This window comes from Heterodontus francisci, chromosome 42 (assembly GCF_036365525.1).
Source record: "Heterodontus francisci isolate sHetFra1 chromosome 42, sHetFra1.hap1, whole genome shotgun sequence".
NCBI lineage: Eukaryota > Metazoa > Chordata > Chondrichthyes > Heterodontiformes > Heterodontidae > Heterodontus > Heterodontus francisci.
Genome location: NC_090412.1, coordinates 12,939,588 through 12,959,731, shown reverse-complemented (window position 1 = coordinate 12,959,731; position 20,144 = coordinate 12,939,588). Strand labels below are relative to the sequence as shown.

At 40.7% G+C, this 20,144-nt stretch overlaps 1 protein-coding gene across 6 annotated transcripts in view; it reads right to left on the bottom strand.

Annotated features, from left to right (window-relative positions):
• The window catches only part of kcnma1a (potassium large conductance calcium-activated channel, subfamily M, alpha member 1a), a 787,618-nt gene that overhangs the window by 204,093 nt on the left and 563,381 nt on the right, over window positions 1–20,144 (bottom strand). For 5 of the 6 annotated variants that reach the window (XM_068020590.1, XM_068020585.1, XM_068020591.1 and 2 more), the window contains exons 9-10: window positions 12,972–13,063; window positions 360–470 (exon numbers count right to left, since the gene is read on the bottom strand). In XM_068020590.1, coding sequence (XP_067876691.1) covers window positions 360–470; window positions 12,972–13,063 — 203 coding nt within the window. The remainder of the gene's footprint in view (window positions 1–359; window positions 471–12,971; window positions 13,064–20,144) is intronic. The other variant, XM_068020588.1, reaches the window with a different exon arrangement.

The window sequence follows — 20,144 nt, the reverse complement described above, 5'->3', positions numbered from 1 at the left end:
TATAACTAATGGAACCAACAATCTAGTTTGTAATGGCCAGTCCAGTTTCCAATTGACCTTCTAGTAAATGCTGGACCCAAAAAGGTGCACTTTCCAAACAATGGGCTTTTTAAAAAGGATGAGAGCACGTGTGAGCATGAAATGAGGCTGCATTCCACAGTTGTGAATTTGTGGGCAGTCTGCATCCCTCTTTCTCCATTTCACATGTGTCCAAACAAACAGGTTCACTCCAGGTAGAGGCATTTTCTTTTTAAGTATCTGGCTTTGGACTGGGCAAAATCAGGGCGTTACCATGAAATATTTCAGTCACTGCATCTCTGCACATTACTGTTCCAATGTAAATCAAAGCTGTTACTTACTTGTGCAGAAAGACTATTTCTACATTCACATCATCCCTATCCTTGTGCAAGAAGTCCTTTAGAAAATTGGACACACTCTCCAGTGTGATGTGCCCACACACCACTATATGCCTGTTAAAGTGAAAGTAGACCAGGTCAAAACTCAGTGCAGATCCAAGGTCAAAGATTCCTACAATAATGCAGTCTTATTATTTCACCAACTAGATTAGGGAGACAAAATGGTGGTGTTTTGACAGGAGGTGATTGACTTCTGTCTGTGAAGAAGCAGGGAAGGCTCACGGCCATTTAGAATCCTGTGTCCATCATACAGGAGAGGGGAATGCAAATTCATCCCATAATTCAAATACCAAAAAGATTTCTAAACCGGTCTGAAAGGCACCTTCCTCTACCTGATGTGCTCCTGTAGTCCAACACTAGTTTTTATTTTACTCTTGATCAAATCTATATGAGGTAAATTTCCTCAAATGTGTAATTTGTCAAATCTCAGTCTGGAGCACTGGCAATTCTGTGATTGGTAAAAACAATGCTGTGAAACCCTAGTCTGTTCCCGCTCACTGACTTAATAAACAAAAAGCCTTTCCTCTGCCACTTTCAAGAAGATTGGCTGCACCTGCTGAGACAATTACTCTTAGGTTTGAACACCATTTGGAAGCACTCTAAAAGTTGAGAGATTTGGAAACATTTTACCTTAAAACACGAATTGATGTTTAGAACAGCCACTGAGGAAGAGGGTAGAACAGGATGAATGAAGGAGACACATTTACAGCTGGGTTCTTAAGCACATCAGTGACTATTTAGTGCCCAGTTTTGATGTCTCTCAAACAAACAATCATGTACCACAGGGTAAGGCCTGAAACATTGTTTGCTTCTGCCTAAATAAACACAATGCCTTGAGTACTCTTCTGAATCAACTGTAAGAAGGAACTAGCCACAGCCACACATAAGTTGCAGCAAGGAACTAAGAGTTTACCCAAAGTCCAAAGCTGCAGGGCCCTTCAATATTTCATTTCACCTTTTTATTTATTTTATTTTATTTAGAGATACAGCACTGAAACAGGTCCTTCGGCCCACCGAGTCTGTGCCGACCAACAACCACCCATTCATACTAACCCTACAGTAATCCCATATTCCCTATCACCTACCTACACTAGGGGCAATTTACAATGGCCAATTTACCTATCACCTGCAAGTCTTTGGCTGTGGGAGGAAACCGGAGCACCCGGCGGAAACCCACGCAGACACAGGGAGAACTTGCAAACTCCGCACAGGCAGTACCCAGAATCGAACCCGGGTCCCTGGAGCTGTGAGGCTGCGGTGCTAACCACTGCACCGCCCACTGTACTAAACATAGGCCCAGAAGTGCTCAAACCCCTGGTGAATTTATACCTTTTTTCCTTCACTGTTGCGTGACTTATAGAATCATTTTAGAAAATACATAGATCTGTGAATATCACAGCAATCAGATTAGTCTTAGTGTGTTATGGTACGTGTGTAGTGCAAGGTTTTCTATCATGTGTTGAAACAGATGAGGAGAAATCAATTGTTAAGCTTAATAAAAGTCTAACAGGACACTGAACAGTTAAGGCGACATGTCAGAGTTAGTACCAGACAGGTAGATGTATAGATGGATGTGAGGCAATTAGACAGCTCCTAGCACACACAATTTCAAAACAGAACTGAGGAAGTTATTTATCTAGCAAAACAGGTGAATAGGGCTGATAACCATTTAACTCGACAGACAAAGGGAACTAAAATCAGGTTTGATGAACCCGTTAATACACCCAACACAACAGCTCCAATAAACTCCTTCATAAAACTTGCACACAAATCAATAAATCTCATCACATACTAACCCTAATAAATCTTCACAAACCTCACACACCAATCCCAGTAAACCCCTTCACAAACTCCACACACCAACCCCAATAAACCCCTTCACAAAACCCCACACACCAATCCCAATAAACCCCTTCACAAACCCCAAACACCAATCCCAGTAAACCCCTTCACAAACCCCAAACACCAATCCCAATAAACCCCTTCACAAACCCCAAACACAATTCCCAGTAAACCCCTTCACAAACCCCATACACCAATCCCAATAAACCCCTTCACAAACTCCACACACCAACCCCAATAAACCCCTTCACAAACCCCACACACCAACACCAGTAAACCCCTTCACAAACCCCACACACCAATCCCAGTAAACCCTTCACAAACCCCAAACACCAATCCCAATAAACCCCTTCACAAACCCCAAACACAATTCCCAGTAAACCCCTTCACAAACCCCATACACCAATCCCAATAAACCCCTTCACAAACTCCACACACCAACCCCAATAAACCCCTTCACAAATCCCACACACCAACACCAGTAAACCCCTTCACAAACCCCACACACCAACACCAGTAAACCCTTCACAATCCCCAAACACAAATCCCAATTAACCCCTTCACAAACCCCAAACACAAATCCCAATAAACCCCACACACCAACCTCAACAAACCCCTTCACAAACACCACACACAAACCCCAGTAAACCTCTACACAAACCTCAATAAACCCCTTCACAAACCCCAATAAACCCCTTCACAAACCCCACACACCAATCCTAATAACCCACTTCACAAACCCCACTCAAAAACCCCAGTAAACATCTACACCAACCTCAACAAACCCCTTCACAAACCCCAGTACACCTGTACACAAACCTCAATAAACCCCTTCACAAACCTCAAACACCAACCCCAGTAAAACCCTTCACAAACCCCACGTATAAACCCCAGTAAACCCCTTCACAAACCCCACGCAAAAACCCCAGTAAACCCCTTCACAAACCCCACGCAAAAACCCCAGTAAACCCCTTCACAAACCCCACGTAAAAACCCCAGTAAACCCCTTCACAAGCCCTACACAAAAACCCCAGTAAACCCCTTCAAAAACCTCAAACACCAACCCCAGTAAACCCCTTCACAAACCCCACATATAAACCCCAGTAAACCCCTTCACAAACCCCACATATAAACCCCAGTAAACCCCTTCACAAACCCTACACAAAAACCCCAGTAAACCCCTTCACAAACCCTACACAAAAACCCCAGTAAACCCCTTCACAAACCCCACATATAAACCCCAGTAAACCCCTTCACAAACCCTACACAAAAACCCCAGTAAACCCCTTCACAAACCCCACGTATAAACCCCAGTAAACCCTACACAAAAACCCCAGTAAAACCCTTCACAAACCCTACACAAAAACCCCAGTAAACCCCTTCACAAACCCCACGTATAAACCCCAGTAAACCCCTTCACAAACCCTACACAAAAACCCCAGTACACCCCTTCACAAACCTCACACACCAACCCCAATAAACCCCTTCACAAACCCCATGCAGCAACCCCCAAAAATCTTCTCAAAGTTGCAAATATCCAGATTCACATGATTAGATGAGGTACTGCAGGGCTGTTGGTGCCTGTGGATCTGCCTTCAGCAGAGGAAGAAAATTAAATTGGTGTCAAATATAAGTTTGATTTCTTGTCAGCCTGAAAAATTATGATGTGTTGATAATGTGAATATAAAAGCTGGATAACTGCTGTAAATTATAAGTTGTGTAAGAGACATACAAACAGCATGCAGTCATGTGGGAATCCTCATTCCACTGTGTGCATGTAAATTCCAAGGGGCGATGAGGGGGGGGGGGGCATTGCATAATGCAATTCTACCCTAAAATAATACTAATAGACTAAACAGAATGTAGCAAAACAATGGCAGCAACATTAACTGCAGTGTTCGCCACTGGCAGCTGCTCTTCAGGGCATTTCTAACAAACTTGCCAAGTAAATAACGAAGAAATTATCCTGGATTTTAAAACAAGGATCCAATGGACTCCAACTGTTTGAGAAAATATGCAAAGTGACTGGTTTGCATTTTAAAATAACAACCATCAATTGATTTGTTGAGCTGTGGGTCGGTGGAAAGTGCTACAGTGTTCTGAGTTTCACTTGGTACAGGTTGGGTCACTGAGTGCACTGATGCCTCCACAGATTGTGAGGTGTCAGCTCCTGATATAATGCCTGACCAGCACTTTAAATTGAAAATGCTCAAAATACGCAAGACATCAGTCAGCCTCTGAAAAGGAAAGACAGGCTAATGATATAGGTGTTCTCGAGTCCCAAGCTCCTTTCACTTCAAGATACTTAATGATCAGCATTTACAGTTTTTTTTAAATTTCAGATCTCCATCGTGTGCAGGTTTTTTCCCCCTTATCTCATCTCTAACATACTTTTCTGAAGCGAAATCACCATTGTTCGTACATTACAACAGTAACTACACTTCAAAATGTACTTCATTGGTGTAAAGTGCTTTGGGATGTCCTGAGGTTGTGAATGACGCAGTATAAATACAAGTCTTTCTTTCTTATGCTGTCTGTTAGAATAAATTTAGCTTTGGCTTTAAGTGCTAAATTTTACAGATGTTGACAAGGAAACTGGTATGTGGAATATAATTATCTATGAAAGCGGCCATCTTTTTGCTCTTGCTAAAACACTGGTTAAACCCATCACTGAAGCACAGATGCTTTTACCAGACTGCTCTTGCCGAGTTGGAAGAACATTACGTGATTAGGATCTCATGGGAGTATTTCAATTTAAAATAAGATTCTTAGCTTGAAAGTGAACTGGAAAAGACAATGTGAAGAGATGCAGATGTGCTTGCAGGAGGTAAAACAAAGCAGTGAAACAAAAGAGATTGTTTCTTCAAACAGTCTTCTGTAATTATATAAAAAGAAAGCATGGGTATGTGAGTGCACGTATGCATTTCATTTATTTGTGTGTATATATCGGTGTGTTTGTTATGTTTAATTTGTCCCATTTATATTACAGAGCTACTTCAAGTAGGAGTTCTATAATAGACATGGCTGTGGCAATCTGCCCATTTGTTTTGTACAGCAGATTCCCCAACTCCAGCAGCAAAAGACAAACAGCTGTGGTTTGCATATCCACATTTGTTTGCAGAGTGCAATTTGCAACTTGACTTTCCAACTTTCATTTTCTTGTAAAGTCCTGAAACCTGGAAACCATGTCCCCAGCCTGTTGCAGTCAGAATAATGGTGGCCAACAGAGCAGCAGCTGTTTCCAATACTACTCTGGGACTGCAGCATCTGAAGGTGTGGGGAATCAATCACATTTTCAAGTGGTTTCTAGCCTCCTACAGAGGCAGCAGCATCGACCAAACTACCTCACACCCTGGCAGTTTTGAATGAGACAATGTGCCTGAATGGAGTTTTGCCTAGAGTATCAATCAAACTGTGGAGTGTACGAGAGACTGGTAGTATTTTTCTTGTGTGTCTTAATTATTTTAGTTTAAACTGTGAATATTGCTCATATCTCTGGGCACTAGTTGGGACAAGGTACTGGGCCTGACTGTATGAGGAAGCTTATCTAACATAAGACAACATGTGAACTGATGTAGATTGCCTCAGAGGTTATGCCATTATAACAGATGTTAAATCTTCCTCAGGATTGGGTAGAGTAACTCAGATGGTGTCAACAGCACTCACTGCTTAAATAAAAGTATTTATTAAAACAGCTCAGTTCGCTAAGCCATATGGAACAGAAGATCCTAGGTTCGATTGCACTCAGCTATTTTCAGCAAAACAAGGAGGAACAGAAAAATGGGCAAAAATAGAGACACACTAAACATCAGAATCACTTTAAAAGTAAAACAGTTATAAATATTTGATTATTTTTGTTTTCCCCAGTGTTGCAGTTGGGCCATACAACTGGTCTCAAGGCCCTGGGTTGGGGAAGTGAAAATTAGCCACAGTGATCACTGCTGGAATATGGGTGAAGACAAGGTCTGCCTTGGCAGTGATATCCCCTACATAAAATCAACAACTGGCACTCACTGCATAGGCTCACCCATCGACAATGGGCACTTAAGAAAGGTAATGGAGGACTCCTACTGCCTGTGGAACTCCAGCAATACTCAAAGGAGGAGAGGATGAAATTGGTGAAAAAAAATTTTTTCAAACTGTTTTGAAGAGATTTTGATGTTTAGAGTCCATTTTTGACCACTTTTCAGTTCTTACTTCCTGGCGTTAACATCTTGCTCAGATATAGTTCAATTGGCATCACATCCTGTGATACCTCATGCAAATAACGATTGCTCAAAATCACGCTCAGTAAGTGTCGGTGGGATATTTTGCCAAGAGGGCATCATAGCTGAGCTTGATCATCAACCAGCATCCGTAAGGCACATTTCCATCAGGAAACCTGAGGTAGCAAACAGGAGGGGGAATGTTGGCTGACATTCTCCTCTTCACCTGAGGTCATTTATAACATTCTGACCATGTGAGATCAGCTAAGTCATCAAAAATCATAGAATAATAAAGCACAGAAGGTGGCTATTTGGCACATCAAGTCTGTGCCAGCTCTTTCGAAGAGCAATCCAGTTAGTTCCACTCCCTGGTACCTTCACTATATCCCTGCAATTTCTTCTCCTTCAAATATTTACCCAATTCCCTTTTGAATGCTACTATTGAATCTGTTTTCATCACCCTATCAGGCAATGCATTCCAAATCTAACCACTCAGCCTAGAAAAGCTTTTCCTCAGTTTGCCTCTGGTTCTTTTGCCAATCTGTGTCCTTTGATTATCAATCCTTGGGCCATTGGAAACAGTTTCTATTTATTTTCTCTATCAAAACCCTTCATGATTTTAAACACCTCTATCAAATCCCGTCTTAGCCTCATCTGCTTGAAGGAAAACAACCCTTTTCCAGTCTATCCATGCAACTGTCATATCTCATCCTTGGAACAATTCTAATAAATCTCTTCTGCACCCTCTCCTAAAGTGTGGTGCCCAGAATTGGACACAATACTCCAGCTGGGGCTGAACTAGTGTTTTACTTGGGAGACTCATTAAAGTACAGAACAAATTTGTATTCACAAATATGTGGACACAGAATTCCAATCATATGTCGAAAAGAACAGAATGCAATGAATGACCAGGAGTGAGTTTAAAATATACAAGGCTTGGACAATGGCAGAAACAATGCTGGAAATGGAAGGGAGGAGACAATTTTAATGCAACATAAATGGAAATGGTCATTAAAGTTTAATATTTGTGTTGAGGCCTGAGAAAGAGTTTTCAAAGTGGTACAAATGAATTATTGAAGAGTGGGATAGCTGCACAAGCAGTCAATTACTTTTCAAGCAAAACATTTCATCTTTTTTATTAATTCAGATCTCTGGGGCTTTAAAACAGGAGTAATTAGATATGCATAGAACCCAAGAACATTTTTTTTTACAATTTAACAGAACATTAAGCAACATTAAGTTGTGTGAAGCTGTGTAACTTTGATTAGAAGATGAAAGCACATCTGAACTAATCTGGTCATTAGGTAAGTTCACAGTAGAGGTAATTGATAATTTGGAAAATATTCAATGTAAGTCACCTCCATTGTTAAGGGTGTAAAAATATAATCTTGCAAAAAAATCTTCAATCACATCAAAACATCTTTTAGAGAAATAACAGTAATCATTTCCTCAAACATTTGTTCCTGTTGGGTGTACAGTTTATAAATCTGAACAGAAACATCTGGGCTTTCAGGCTTTAAGCTCCTGTATATACCACTTTCCCTGGTACAGAAGAAAAGGCTCAAGCGATGAGTACAATGAAATAAATATTAAAGACTAGCCAGAACTTTTGGATTAAATTTTTTCAACGTTTTGATTTCTTTTGGTACCCCAAGTGTCAAGCACCATTCCCCAGCTGAACGAGAAAAACTCAGCTGTGAAAATAAATATTAATGTTCACTCTGCATCTCCTCCCACCATTCCCCACCCATCCCACACACTTTAACACCTGCCAGTCACTTGTCACATGGAAATCCTGTGCCTGGCCGTGCAGTAGCCAATCATGCTGCTGCACCAATCTGATGTTCTGTCATGCCAGGCAGAACTTTCAATAGTCAACAGTTTCTCTAACACTTGTAGAGCCCTGCAGCATTAAGAAATAATCAATTTGAAGTATCAATACAGACCAGATAGGCTGGCTAGAAAAGATCAATTTTGGTTATTTTATTTCAGATTGTACCAAAGATTTGTTTTGGAGATTCACTGTCCTTCATAACTAAATGGAAGAAAGATAGGAAGCGGAAGGCCAGTAATTTTAGGATCCTGTAGTTATCTGCAGGATATGGTTCCTTGAGGGAGAGGTTAAAATCCACTGGCTGTATCAGAGTTGCCATCAACAGCCCTACCAAAAAACTCCAAGGTCCCAATGACATGGTAAGTTCTACAGAGGCACTGATTTCCATAACAGCAGAAGACAGGCAGAGTTTTGTGAATAAATGGAGACTTAGGCAAGTGAGCCTCTTCTGTACCACCAGGGATTTTGACATATACCCACCAGACTGCCAGGCACCTGGTGCATACCCAAAAAGAGCCTGGCAGGACTCAGATGTATACCCACCACCAGACAGCAGATATCTAATACATACTCACAAATAGCATGGCAAGATTCAGATATATTCCCTCCACCAGACTGCCTGACACCTGACGGATACCTGCAAACACCCTGGCAAGATTCAGACATGTACCCACCACCATATAACTAATGCATACCCACAAATAGCATGACAAGATTGAAATACATAACTGGACCGTCAGAGTTCAGCACACACACTTAAACTGTCCGATATTGATTGCAAAAGCACATCCAATACAAGATTTCTACACATAAATACATTGCCCCAAAGTGTATGGGAGTGATTTGGATTATCATCTGGGACTTCCCTTTCCCCAGACATCCAGTGTTTCAGATACAAATCCACCACCACCAGAAGAGGTACAACAGACCCTCAGTCATGAAAATCTGTGACTGAGATTCAAAATAAAGTAATAAAATCACCCTTACCTTATCATGATGAAGAAAAGCAATCCGTGTAATACTGACTGCCACAGGTGAACGTTTATCTCAAATGTGCAACACCTAAACCTCCATCCTCACTTTTGTAAAGACACAGCACTAGTTGAAACTTAATTTGCCATATAACTATACGAAGAGGCCGATTTCAAACAGGTTCTAAACTTATGTTTGAGTGCAATAAATCAATTTAAAATATGTAGAATTGAAGCATCTCAAAAAATTTTTGTTGGGAATTTATAAGAAACCTTGTTTACAGCAGACGCCTTTGTGTTCAATAACATATTGTATCTGCATGGCTAATCAGACATTTAAGATAATGAAGTGATTCATTTTGCAATGTTAGGTGCTAAGACTACTTAATAGTTCACAATACACTGGTATTTTTATTCTCTTCCATTAAAGCTGCTGCAGGATTTCCTCATTTTGCATTACTGGGTGCTAAATTTCAGAAAACTTGTTGTGGAAGGATGATGCTGGAGCCTATCTTGAGTCTGTACTCATTTATCGTACAGAATAAAAGGGTTACAAACATATAGCTCCTCACTCAAAAACCTCAAAATAGCTCCTCACTCAAAAACCTCCACCAGTCTCAGTAAGTGTCTACTTATATAAGTGCTCAAGTAAACCCCAATTAACACCCTCCATTGGCATATAATTAAACAATTGATACACAATTAATAGATTAACACTGGGGACAGGGGTACAGCTAGTGCAGCATCACTGAGACATGCCACCCTGTGCGCAGGATAATGCAACTCACAGGGAACTCAGCTGGTCATTGCATGTTGCTACCATTCCCGTTTTCTGATGAGCTGTGTGGTACCTGCATAGGTCAAAAATGTTATCACAATGCAACAGCACATCACTCATGAAATCCATGAGATACTAAGCATCTTACTGGCACCAGCTTCAGCTTGTAGGATGCTGCAAGCATAAAATAATGATTCAACTCATCCTAAGTCCCCAAGACAAACTAAAAGGGAATGAGGAAAAATAAGCCATTGGATCCAATTGTATTTCTGTCAGTAAACTTCACCCACTCTGCTTGCAGCGGTACAGACCCAGCAATGATCCTCACCCACCATCAACAATCACATATGTCACATCCTGACAGCACAGTAGCTGACAACAGTGGATTAACAGTGCCAAAAGTCAGCCTTGTAAAAATCTGAGCAAGTAGGAGGTGGGACGTTGGTGGTGCAGAACATTTTCCTAACCCCTCAAGTTCAGCACAAGGCATCTGTTCTTGAACAGTAATAGTGAAAATATGAGTTGATATCTGTACACTGTCTGAGGCGGTGACAGGAAGGAGGGGAAAACTTCCTGGTGTTAGATCCATACTAATTTTGTAGTGGATAGGCATCAATGTTTCCAGATCTCTGGAGGGGAGGGAAACAGAGACACAACCAATGCCTGACAAACATAGGGTGGGGGCATGCATACACCCTGGTGATATATGTGGCTGATATCTGGCAGTCCATTTATTTATTTTTGCTGGGGTGGGGGCAGGACTTGGGAAGCAACTATGTAACTGCATTGACCCGAGTTATCATAGTGCTTCAATTTGACAAATACTTCAGCGTTACATCTTAAGAGGCAAAACTAGGTTAAAACCCTCAGCGGACAACCCAGCTGAGCAAAAACATTATTGGAAACAGGCAGTAGTCAAACACAATTAGCATTTACATTAAAAAGGAAAGAAATAAACAACATAACAGAAACTCAAACACGTAACACAAATAGAATAAACCAGGGTTACAGTAAATTAACGTGCAAATGCAGCCATGCAGCACAGAACCCAAGGGGCATACAGGTAAAGAGCAGCTCCAGCATCAGCACCAGACTCAGCCACACCTCCAACTACTGCTCTAATCCTCGTGTCATTGTGCGAGTCCATTAAAAGCATAATTGTCCTCTTAGAAAGAACTGCTGGCTGTCCTGGGATAAAGCCTCTTAAAGAATGCAGCAATTTTAGAAAAGTTTCAGAAGATGATCAAAGAGGAAACCTTGGTATATTTTGCTTCTTGTGTCAGTCGGCACCATGGACTGCCTGCTAGACTGCAGTGGATTCATGGCAATGCAATTTCATAATCTCATGGTAGGCTTTATTTTTTCTAATCCTCACCACTTAATGCTTATGAATAATGACAGCTAACAAACTGCAAGCTATTGGTGTTAGACGCTCTGTTGCTGTGCAAAATGAAGGTTTATGTTGAGTGCTATACTGACACGTTAAAATTAGAAAGTTGGAAAATAAGTTGTTTATAAAATGTCACTTTGCATCAACTTTCTCTTTATTAAAAAAAAAGTTGCAATTATATGAAAGACAAGAACTGCAGCCAGCTATCATGGCTGAAGCCAGAAGCCACACTTGCCAGCTGTGGTTAAAGACATTGCATGGCTGGAAATTACTACCACATGGCCCTTATCTCCTGGGCAGGGAGTTTGAACATTCTGACAACTCGCTCTCTCAACATTAGGCTCTAAATGAAAACCAAAATGTTGGCCAAACACAATATATCGTCAATCTTCTTCTGCTAATGAGGAAATGAGATGAAAAACAAAGGATACTTCCCAGCTATACAAACACTGATGCAAAGTCTAAGTGACTAAAGGTCTTAAAAACTTTACACCAAATGTAAACTAAGAACTGTTTAATGGAATTTTATCTCTACCAGGCAGTTTGTGTGCTGATGAAAGAGCTGAGTTTTAATTAGGGTGGGATCGAAAATCTGAGGGAATTCACAAAGACAAAGGTTGGCAGAAGCAAGAAACAATGACTATCTAAAAGCAAAATGTCTGCTCAGACGAGCAGAATGCTGACAGACTGCAAAGCAAGCATTTAGGAACTGAAGGGCTGGGAGTTGAGCCCTTCAGGAGTTTGGGGGAGGGGAAGGGAAGGGAGGGATGGGGGATTTGACTGAAGATCAGGGCCAAGGTTTTAGACCACACAGTATCGCAGAACTGAACACTGGTGACAGACGAGCCTCTGGCAAGTTCTCATGAAATGGTTTCCATGGAAGAGTCACATGGATTTTAATGAAACATGGAAAGTACAAGCTGCACGCAGGAAATAAAGTAGATGAAAATATCAGAGCCATGAAAAAACTGACTGGAAGGCCAGAATAAATATTTTTTAAAATGGAGATTTTGAAATAAATCATTTTGAATGGCACGATGTAAATATGAAAATTAAGACACTGATGTTGTACTTTTTTTGGTGAAAGCCAAAAACAAGGTAGCTGGAACAGTCTGGCTGCCATTTTTTTCTTCAGCCTTTTCCGTGTGCTGTCGACTAATAAAACAGCAGGAATCCTTGTTTGAGGCACTCATTAATAAAAAAAAAGTTAACAAATGTGACACGTGCTTTATCATAGTCCAGATCTCCAATAACAGTCTGACAATCCTAGCATTAACACCTGACATCACAGTGAAAACAAAATATTAAATCTCTGCGGTTCAGAGGTCACCCAAGCACACCTTGTCCATTTGACTTACTTTCTGCCTCGAGTCGCATTAAATGTCCCTCCATATTTCTTCCGATTAAGGATGAGAGCAGCAATTTCTGGTACGTAGCGAGCAAACATTGCCTACATGCATGAAACAGAAAAAGAAAATGGCATGCAGAGAGTGTTCTACTGCAACAGAGGCAGCAGAGGCCCATGGGATACTTACTTTCTTCCATTAACCGCACTATAGGTACCACCATATTTCTTGCGGTTTCCTATTAATTCTATGATTTCAGGGACGTAGCTCGCAAACATGGCCTAAGAAGAAGATAGGAGACAGAAGAATAGACTAAAAAGAGAGGCCAAAGAGGGGGGGGGGGATGCTGTGTTCTAAGGTTCAGATGTTCTTAAGATCTGAAACTGTAAAAGAATAGTCAGATCTGTGAAGAAAATCTCAGCTCTGCTAAAACTAGAACTCACAAAGCAAAAAGGCTCAGCTTTTACAAGGGAAGGTTTTTTCTTAAGAATCTAAAGAAACTGGAGGTTTATGAAATTAGATTGTGAAAGTATTTCATCTACTTGAGAGATTATTCTGTAACAGTGCAGTAAAAGTAACAAATAAACTATATACTCTAAAAGAATGAGGCAAAGGGCTCCGAAGAGCTTGCGCCAGTTTAGTTTGTGAGTTTTAGGAAATATTTTCAATAAAAATAATTGGACCAAAATCATGTTTTTGAAGAAAAACAAAAATGTTTAAAAAAGTCAGAGCTGATCACGTAACAGCCAAACAAGTCCAAAATGTCTGCTCACAAGATTCAACATTGAAGGAAAAAAATTCAAAAGTAGTCAAAAGAAAATTTCTATCTGCCATGTTTCGTGCAACAAACACTTTGCTTGTGGCAAGTTGCATCTGCGAGCTGTGTCTGGATGAGTTTCTGAATGATTTATGTTGGGATCCACCTAGAGCCATTTTATGATTTATGGTTACTCTGGCTGGTCTATGACATGCTGTTCTCACTTGCAAACTTCAAATTCAAATTTTAGTTTCTGATGTCCAACAATCATGCCAACAGGGGAGCTAAGCTGTACATAAAAGAGGCAGCAAGATCTTAACATACACTGAGTTCTAAAAATGATACATTTGTTTCATCTCGTGAGCATGTTTAGTTACAAATTATATTTTGAAATGTATTTCCAGCAAAAATTAATTAAACTGAAATCCAATACTACTTAGGATGCAAATAAAAATAGATTAAAGATTCTGCTGAATGTCTTAATTGGGGAAAAACTGGGGAATGGGACTAAATGGATTGCTCTTTTAGGAGCTGCAGATATTCGATGGGCCAAGTGACTTCCTTCTCTGCTGTATTATTCTTTGATCTATGATCTCTATTAGCTGTAACTAGTGCTGCTGCAAAGTACAAATAAAGGTTTCTAAGGGAGGATTGATCATTATTTTAAAAAATCTCACTTCTTTGGAAGCAACTGGTTGCTTGCAGGGTAGGCTGGTGATTACCACCCTCCATGACGTCACTCACCCAGCAGGTCTCCAAATGTGAGCCTTTAATAGTGAGTATCAGCAGTCTACCCTATCATTGGGTATTATAGTCAAGCCTCATTCTGTTCTCAGCTGACATTTGTCCTTTCCATCGGGGTCACTGCATGCTGACCACTGGTGGAAACTCTAGCTGGTTTCCCCCTCCCTCTCCCAGAGGAATTGAGACTAATTGCAGCACCATTATCACAGTTCTCAGTTTAGTTAGAACAAATCAAATCCAAGGCCTCCTTGGCCTGTATGACCCAGTTCTACTTGTAGGGTCCTTTTACTAATTGAGCCATCAGAGCAGGAGGGAGAATCTTGATGAAACACTGATATTTTAAGCATTTATCAGCACTGGCTGTGTGATAAAGCATAATTATGAGTGTTAGTTTCCTCTCACGGCCTCAAACACCACAGCAATTGTGATTTTAGGCGCATTTTGACAGAGAGGTTAACAACAACCAGGAGTGAGTCAATAGGAAGGCCTCTTATTTGGACAATGTGTCATTTTGAGTAACGGTATTTTTACTGAAATATCCATTTAAAAGTGGGCGCAGATGATGAATAAGCAAGAATTATTTCACATAAGCTGCGTGACTGAATTGAATATGTTACCGTGAACGCATGTTTGACAAAAAATGCTATTATTAAACAAGTAAGATAAGAGGACCTGCGTCATGAATCGTCACCTAACCGGATTTGGATGCCTCAGAATTGCAGTTAAAATATATTAAATCTAAATGAGTGAACCCCTTAGTTGGTCCTTACAGGTTTTGGATTCCATAGCCTGGACAGTGACTGTGGCCTACTCCAGTGAATGAATACTGACTTTCCTCTCTCTGCTATATTAAAAAGGTTTTCAAAGTTATTTCTGATAAACAGAATGTCTGTTATGAAAACATTTACCCGTTAATATCACCCCTAGTAATTTCTGAGTTCACATTAACAATGGTTATTAATAAATTTGATTTCTCATCCAGGGGTACAGGCTGTGCAGTGCACCCTGTAACCACGTGTTTGTTAGCAGTTGGAGGGGGACACAGAAGGGTAGGGCTCCTAAAACCGCACTAAAAAATCTAAAACAATCACTTTATTAAAAGGAACAAATCACACAAAAGGGATTATGGTCAGTGGCATTTGTACAAAATTATTAGACAAAACACAACAGCTCAAAACACCAACCTGGGACTATCACATAAAGCAAGACAAATGCTAATTTCTACATTATCTACGTCACTGAAAGTTTTTCATAGAACCGGTTTTAAAATGATTAACAGCTAAAACTCCACTAATTTTCACCAGCTCATTTTAAAAACATCCAAAAGATTAAAAAACATTTTGATCACATAATCCGAGTTACAAAAAATCATTTCTATCTGCATTCCTGCACAATCTCAATGTTGCTCATTGAGTTTAAAGGCAACTCCACCCTAATTTGTTTTAAAAAGTGAATGCGTAAGGAACTCAGTGTTGCAGTGTGGAAAGTAGCTCTGAACCCAGCACAACATTGGTGGCTAGAGACTCTTGACCCTCTGCCTGTGCATGTGCCCCTACACAAAATGGATTTTTGAAGTGCCAACTTCGCTGTCTATGGATACTGGCATGCTGAACAAAACTGCCTGCAAATGAGGGCAAAGTGGCATTGAAGCCACACTTAGGCCATAAAGATAGCAGTTGTGGGGGAAATGGAGGCATTCCCTGCAGCTCTTTTCTAAGATTTCAAGCTATGACAGTGTCTAATGATATGGTCATCTCAATAAAGTCATTTCCATATTTCATCAAAATAAAGTCTCAATCAAAAACAGGCAGCAACATGGGAAGAAAATTAGCGATGGTTTTGGACGTTCTCCACAGTGTGTGCATCAATTTAATGGAATTAGAATTTACATTTATACCTAACTTTTATGATTTTTAATTACTTAAAATGAGCAGCACAAGCAGATGATGAGCTGTGGGACATGATCTATATCCCATTCAGCTGGTAACCATAACTCACTTGCAATTGTTAGCTGTGAATTGTCAAGCCATTCTACTCCAGGAAATAAATTGTATTTCACAGCTCACCACATATTTTGATTTACATTACACCTGGCTATACTACAGCCAAGCTTGGAATGCTTAATGAAAACCCAGGGTGCTTAAAGTGGAAAGTGTTCTATTGCCAGCACTGATATTCACCCATCTTAATGAACATTAAAATTCACCATTCTTTTTACACCCAAAATTGTAAATGTTCATAATTTACTCTCCAATAAAATCCTCTCCTCAGTCCTTTCAGCCTCTTACTGATGGGCTGTGTAGAGACCCAGCTTAAAATTACAGGCAATAACATTCCCAAATCTTACAGGTCAGAAAATGTGATAAGACTGCGTGGGAGGCTGCACAGGACACTGGATAATACATTTGCGATTGTTTAAATTAGTCCAAGTTCAAAGAAACGTAGCACCATTGATTGAATATTGCATCAAAATCGAAAGAATTGGGTTTTTGGGATCTTTTGGGTAGTCTGTTCCCTTGAATTGCATCCTTTCCATCCATAGTGACTGCACAAATTATGGCAAGCACAAAAGGAGGACTGCAAACTGACTGCCTACACAGTCCACCTGAGCATATGAACATATGAATTAGGAGGAGTAGGCCATTCGGCCCCTCGAGCCTGCTCCGCCATTCAAGAAGATCATGGCTGATCTGATTGTAACCTCAATTCCACATTCCTGCCTACCCCCAATAACCTTGGGTGGGTAATATGAGGCATTATTAAGATTTCCAGTGGCAAGGAGTTTTACTTAGGGGAGGAGGGAGGAGCAGTTTCATTAGTGTTATTTAAAAAAAAGCAATTGCACCAATAACTGCACCATTTATTTGGGGGGGGGGGGGGGGGAGGGGGATGGTGGCAGTAGGAGTAGAGAGGTTTTTGGGGCCAACATTTTAAAGTTTAAAATATGCCAGTGGATCTCCCATGATGTTGCTCACAGTTGTCAGAGAATAAACTTGGACTGGTTTTGATCACCCAAGGGGGTCAGAGAGGCATTTTTCTGAGTACATTTTCCCATAAGGGCCCTGGGCCTTTTTTTGCCTCTCAGGAGATTACACAGCTGCGGGGATAGGTTGGAGGGAAGTAGTGTTCAGTCCATGATGCTCTGACCATTGAGGTGTAGGTCAGGCTAGATGGATCAGCTGGTCTTTTCCTGCAAGTCAATTGTTATGTTTGCATGTTATTTTATAATGACAGGAGCATTACACAATGTATTATTCTGCTCTTAAGCTGGAGCTGTGTGTAACCAGTGCATCCTTTTAATGTTGCACCGTCTGACTGTCGTATAGACATATTTTGAAGTTAATTGACTGAAATAAATGTCAGCTCTCTGGGGTTAGAGAACTTTTTCTGGCGCTGTCCAGAAGGGAAAAAAAATAAACAATGGAATAGAATTAAGAAATAAAATCTAAAACAAACTACAGGAATAGCCTTCCCACCAGTTAGGAAGCATGCTTCTCTGCTGTGCTGACTGATCTCAACAGTAGGCAGCTTGCCTGCTTAAACTTTAATACAACCACTCAGCAAAACTGCATGAGAAGGAATTAATGGCATCCCCTGCTGTTGGATAAAATACAGTCTTTCAACATACTGGACTGCTTTACAGCGCAGCTGCACAAAATAGGCTGAGGGGCTTGTTGTTCTGCAGTAAATTATATTTTAAAAATCTAAAAGTTTCCAAGAGGTTAGAGTCGCCTTTGAACTAACTTAATGAGCCAACATGTCACTACCCTGCCCCTTCACGATTCACTTGCTTTCTGTGAAACCTCAATATTAAAAGCTATTGTTTAGAATTACTGTGATGTTTTATTTTATATTTAGATATACAATGCATCAGTGAGGCTATTATATTAACAAAGACACTGTCTGCAATTTGCCATTTTCCAATTCAGAAACCATAGTACAAGCTCAAATAATACTACAGTTTATAAAGTGAAGCATTTTTTGTTCATTTTAAAATTAAATTGCTATTTAATAATAATTTTACAAGACGGCAGATTAGGTAGTTCTCCAGTTTTGAGTCCCTGGTTGCCTTAAATCTTAAAAGACCATCACAGAATTCCATTGCAAGAGCAGAACTTAGAAGAAAATGTCTGATAACATATAGTTTAAGCATTTAAAAACACCCTGGGGATGAATAGTTCTGGCTGCCTTTGCAGAATCAACATATGGCAAATACAGTGGGGTGCAAACATTAATGGTCCTAGTTTTCCTCAGTCACAAAACAGAATTCGATGAACCCCCACTGTTTTGCCTTTATGTTGCCCAGAAACTGTTTGCAAACCTGCCAAGGAATAAGTAAAAATAAAGGCCTCTTCGTCAGTCGAAACAGTGGAAATGTAATGAGCACCAGGACACTTGTACCAGTAGTGATTCTTATCGGGTCAGTCAAGTGATGGCTGGTACTGGTAGTGCAGCTGCATATTGGGCACAGGTGATCCGCTTTCTTGTGCGGTCAGAAAGTGCTTGTGGCTCCGAGGAACAGCGCCTGGCATGTACTAAGCTAAGGAAGCCCCAAATTTCATTTAAATTAGCCAATTGTCAAATACTGTGCTCACAAGGCCTTAACAGCACTGCAACTGTCTTATTAAATGGCTGCTGGTTGGTAGGCCCCTTCAGCTATGTTGGGTAGCCTGATTAAAAGGCACCATGCATGGTAACTGTAGCAAGTAGCTGTATACAGATCTCCAATGATTTCCTAACTTTGCTGTTCTTTTTGCTTTCACTGCTGAAGTTATTCAGAGCTTCTTAAAGCTGCACTCCCTCTCCCTGTCGAGAGTGTTCACAAGAGAATTGGCCAGAGCCTAAATAGGACCCAAGAGTTCAAATGAAAAGTCATCAGCCAGAAATGCTACCTCCGTTTCTCTCTGCACAGTTGCTGCCTAACCTGCTGAGTGCTTCCAGCATTTTCTGTTTTTATTTCAGATCTCAGTATTTTGCTTTTGGCAAAAGGTATCCCACTGGACATCCTTAGTTATCTGCAGGTTCTGGAGATGTGGAGGAAACATGCAGGGCAGATGCCTTTACACCTATCAGCAGAAGATGGGCCTGCAATATTACGCTGCCACCTGTGTATTACGATCAAGACAATTTACAAGGCCTGAATATGAGAAGATCTGCGACTGGAGATGAAGAATCACTCGTCAGGATGTGAGGGAACTGTGTCATCTCCTGCAACCAGACATTGAAGCCACTCTGGGGACAGGGACAGTTCACCGTGGCTGTCAAGTTAACTACTGCGTTCAATTTTTACATCCCTGGATCTTTCCAATCAACAGCAGGTGATACTTGTCAAATCTCACAACCAGCAGTGCATAAGTGTATCACACAGGTAATAGGTACATTGTTTGCTCAGGCCACAGATTTCAGTAATTTCTCCATGGAAAACAGCCAACAGGAAAGAGCCTGGGACTTTTACCATCTGGCTGGATTCCCCATAGTGCAAGATGTGATTGCTGGCACATGCATGACCACATGGTCCTCTGCATCCTATGTCATTCCGTTTTGAACAAAAATGCGCACTACACCATGCCCATGTAGCTGGGCTGTGATCCTAGGAACAGAAGAATGCCTCTAGTATCTATCTACCTTGACTCCTTTATTTTACAGCAATCATGTTACCACCATTATTTCAAGGGCCTGAAAACAATGAATGGATAAGTACAGGGAGGTCTAGGCTCACCATAGCAGCCATACCCATGATCCCACTGAGATACCCTTGAATATGGCATGATCAGAAGTGACTCACAGTTCATGAGATTTTGATGGAGCAGACTGTCAGGATGTTAAAACCAATTGGGGGGTTGGGAGGGGTGATGTGGTGG